This window comes from Penaeus vannamei, chromosome 8 (assembly GCF_042767895.1).
Source record: "Penaeus vannamei isolate JL-2024 chromosome 8, ASM4276789v1, whole genome shotgun sequence".
NCBI lineage: Eukaryota > Metazoa > Arthropoda > Malacostraca > Decapoda > Penaeidae > Penaeus > Penaeus vannamei.
In genome coordinates, this window is record NC_091556.1 from 29,216,476 (window position 1) to 29,220,564 (window position 4,089).

At 43.9% G+C, this 4,089-nt stretch overlaps 1 protein-coding gene across 1 annotated transcript in view; it reads right to left on the reverse strand.

Moving 5' to 3' along the window:
* Positions 1 to 1,020: 1,020 nt before the first annotated feature.
* LOC113829415 (protein sax-3) overlaps positions 1,021 to 4,089 on the reverse strand; it is a 25,376-nt gene continuing 22,307 nt past the window's right edge. Inside the window, exons 3-4 of the mRNA XM_070124491.1 lie at positions 3,635 to 4,089; positions 1,021 to 3,489 (exon numbers count right to left, since the gene is read on the reverse strand). The exon at positions 3,635 to 4,089 is cut by the window's right edge and continues 1,075 nt beyond it. Of these exons, the coding sequence (XP_069980592.1) occupies positions 2,408 to 3,489; positions 3,635 to 4,089 (1,537 nt within the window). The 3' untranslated portion in view covers positions 1,021 to 2,407. The remainder of the gene's footprint in view (positions 3,490 to 3,634) is intronic.

Below are 4,089 nucleotides of genomic sequence, written 5' to 3' on the forward strand. Positions count from 1 at the left end.
GCCTAAGGAGGGCGGCTGTTTCCTAAGGGGTAAATTTGTCCCTTTTTGTAGGAGTGATACCATTAATGGTGGTTCTAGGATGCTAAATAGATTATAATGATCATTATCGCCATCGTCGTCGTTGCCATTATCAATGTTATATATCTTGATAATAATATTAATATTAGTATTATATCTTCATAATGTCAATACTAATAATAACATTTAATAACAATAAGGTTGGTGATTATGAAGATGGATATTATACTGATGATGGTGATAACAGAACTACTACTACTAATAATAACAATAACAGTAATGATGATAGTGGTAATGCTAATAATATTATCATTATTATCATTACTGTTAAAAAGACAATAGCAATAACAACGATGATAATAATGATAACGATAATGATAATACTAATATTCTAAAGTACATAATTCTCCCTTTATGATCGTATTTACTCTATTCATTATTACCAAATTGATTTTATCAACAATTGTAGCGACATGGGTAATAACTACAAAACAACAACAATAATTATAAAAATAATTCTTATACAATGATAATAATAATTATTATAATATTAACACTAATAATAATAATGGCCATGATAAGGATGATGGTTATGATAAAAATAATAACAATACTAATATTTAAGTAATAATAGTAATGATAATAATAATAATAATAATAATAATAATAATAATAATAATTATAATAATTAAGTAATAATAATATTTAAGTAATAATAATAATAATAATAATAATAATAATAATAATAATAATAATAATAATTATAATAATAATAATAATAATAATAATAATGATGATGATGATGATAATACTACTACTACTAATAATAATAGGGATGGCAATGATCATGATAATAATAATTACAATGATGATGATTACCACAATCATACCTAATCTGATATAAAGACGTTGCACAACTTATTGCTTTTTCATTTGTATATTTGTTTTGCTTACAAACTACATTATTTTATTGTGATTCACCGAGTGAAATAAACAACAAAATCAAGTCATAACAGCTTTTTATTATACAAAAATAGATTTCTTACTTACATATATACAATGGTTGACTAGGGAAATAGAACTTATTACATTGGTACTATTCTTAACAAACAGCCAATTGCACCTTTAATGGGAATTTGAGAACAAGTTAATTACTAGACACATTTGGGGCTAACCATCAAACAGTACCAGAGTTAATGCGTAGGACCTACTTGAAGCCAAATCACTGGTTTATCACTACGGCAGTGTTGGGAAACTATGCTATGGTACTTTCACTAAATCTGTGTTGGATCTATGACCACAAGGGTATAGTTACTAGGACTATGGCATATTGGAAGGATGCTAGTCTATTACCACTAGCCACAACACGAGTTTACAGTCAAGGTACCGATACGTCACTGAAGCAGATGGTGATTCTGCCTTGAAGTCTGAAGTACTCCTTTTTGTGCTTGATTTCTCGTAAGACCACGTCCTCCCTTCTCGCACTGGCTTGTAAATGATGCTGAGGGAATCGTTGACATCTGGGAGACACATAATCTTTAGCGTTACGGAGGGATGGCGATGCAGTTAATGATTAGAAGATTATGCCAACTGTGTCGAGGAAGCCCTGATAACGACAGATTCACATCCGGGAGAAGGGAGGAGCTGGGGACCGAGATGTACGACGCCACCGTTGGAGAAGGTGGATTCAGCAACGTGGAACGGCCACTTCTGGAGATACACAAGTAACTGTAAACGTTCTTCCGTTGAGGAACACTTGCAAATTTGATAATATCCCAGAGGAAACTTTTCGCAATATCGTCAATCTAATGCATGAGTACCATCACAACGCGCGCCAAGACCAGCTGATAGGTATGGGACACCACTAATTCCTGTATGGGTTGCAGATTTAAACTTTCCGTACTGGAGACACATAAACAGCGTTTGAAAGTCTTCACTGAATTTCTGAAGGGGAATATATATCACTGGTCACCTTAAGGACGTTTGACATAAAGAAGGTATCACTAAGTTTTGTAATGCTCTTAATAAACGTTAGCATTTATTAAAACTGTACAAAACCTACTGGCATTTACAGCACATTAATAGGAGCACTGTGCATCTAGTAAGCATGTGGTTCAACAACGAATATTCAAGCATCGCTTTCTTGGTTCGAAAACGCTCGACACCAAATGTCTTCAATGCAGACGGGACTAACTTTCTACTAGTATGTAGGAAGTCGTCACCTATATGACTGTTACAACCACTCAACAAAAATCATATTGTGTTCATCACAGACCTTTTGCACAAAGCATCACTAATTAGACTAATAAGCATCATGATAAAGCTTTGGTAATATGACAAGAGGATGGGGAGCCGTGCGTTAGGCGTCCGATCCTCGCGTGTCCCGCCATCAGTGGGTATTGTTACGCGGAGGGTCCGTGGGCTGCTGGGGCCGGGTCTCCACGGGGACCTGGCGGTAGCCGCGCGCCTGAAGGGAGTTGAAGGTGAGGAATCTGTCTCTGTTCTTCCCTGGGTTCATCAGCTCGCACGGCTTATCCATGCTTCCGTCGGAGGCATGCTCGTACTGGTCCGATCCACTGCTCTTACTCCCCCCATATATGGCCGTTGTGGGACATACCATCCTGACGCCCAGAGGGTCGCTGGTCACGCCCATCGGGTCGCCCAGGTCGAAGTTCTGTGGAGGAGGACAGCTCGGCGGGGGCGGGATAATGGCGGCCCAGTTCACCTGCACTCCCGAGTCATCGCTGTGATGCTGCCGAGGAGGCCCATGACTCATGCCAGGCGGCGACGGCTCTATCAGCGCCGTGGTGGCGTAGGGTTCCGTCATGTCGTTGACTCGCTGGATCTTCGGCTCCGCGTACTCGTTCGCTGGCTGGTCGGGATGAAGGAGCCGCTTCGAGGAAAGACTGGAATCCTTATCACTATCCGACGGTCGCCACAGCTTCTGTTCTCCGTACATGTTGACCGAATGGTGGGCTGAGTAGAGGGACGGGTCCTGATAGAGGGCAGGGGCGTGAGGCGGGTTAGAGGGCGTTGATTTGCCCCGTAAACGCCTCACGTAGAATAGCGTAATGACAGATAACAGCAGCACCACCGGAATCAACAGGTACACCAGCCAAGCCGTTTGTGGCGGGGCGTACAAGACAGAGCCGTCGTCCTCGTCATCTTGGTGGCGCGTCTGAGCGTCAGAGGGGCCAGCGTCCATCAGCACAGGAGCGGTGAACGGGCCGGGACCAGCTTCCGTGAGGGCAGCAACACGGACGGTGTACAGTCGACCTGATACGAGGTCGTTCGCCTCCAGCCAAGGGTTCGTCACGGTCTTCGTCGTGTGGGTTCCGTTGTGGCTGAGGGTAACCTGGTAGCCTATGATCTTCCCTCGGGCTAACTCCGGGGCAAGAGTCGACCATGTGATGAGAACCGAGCCTTCCTCGCGCGTCGACACCCGAACATCTCCAGGAGCCACCAGAGGAACTGTGGAAGAAATGTCTGATGACTTAGCCTTCAGATGTAAATAAAGATTTGTGCTTTGCCTAACCACTTTGCAATATAAAGGAGAAATTTGCATGGCTATCATCATTCATTAAACGTAAAAAGAAAAGCTATCAGAATCACCCACCGTCCTGAGGAGTCTTCAGCGACTGGGAGTTCGACGGCGTGCCTTCAACGCTGTGCCAAAAAGGTACGAGGAAGAAGGTGTACTGGGTGTTGGGCTTCAGTTCATGCAGCAGGTGCGAGGAGGACGAGGATCCCAGGACGGTGGCTACTTGCACGGCGCCCGATTCACTCACAGCATACACCAAGACACCCTCCACTGACTCTTCTGTCGATGTTAGGAACTTCCAGTTGAGGACAATATCACTGGCTGATGTTACTGTGGCGTCGGTGAGTGTGACGGCGGGGCGCGAGAGGCGGCGGCGGACGTGACGGACCTCGTCCTCCGTGAGACTCGGGTCGCGGGGAGAGCGGGTCGTGACCGGGTCGGACCAGGGACTCGGGAACGACGCCCCTCGTGAGTTGACTGCACGGATCAGGAAGGTGTAGGTGTGGCCAGGCGTCAGCCCGCCCACCACA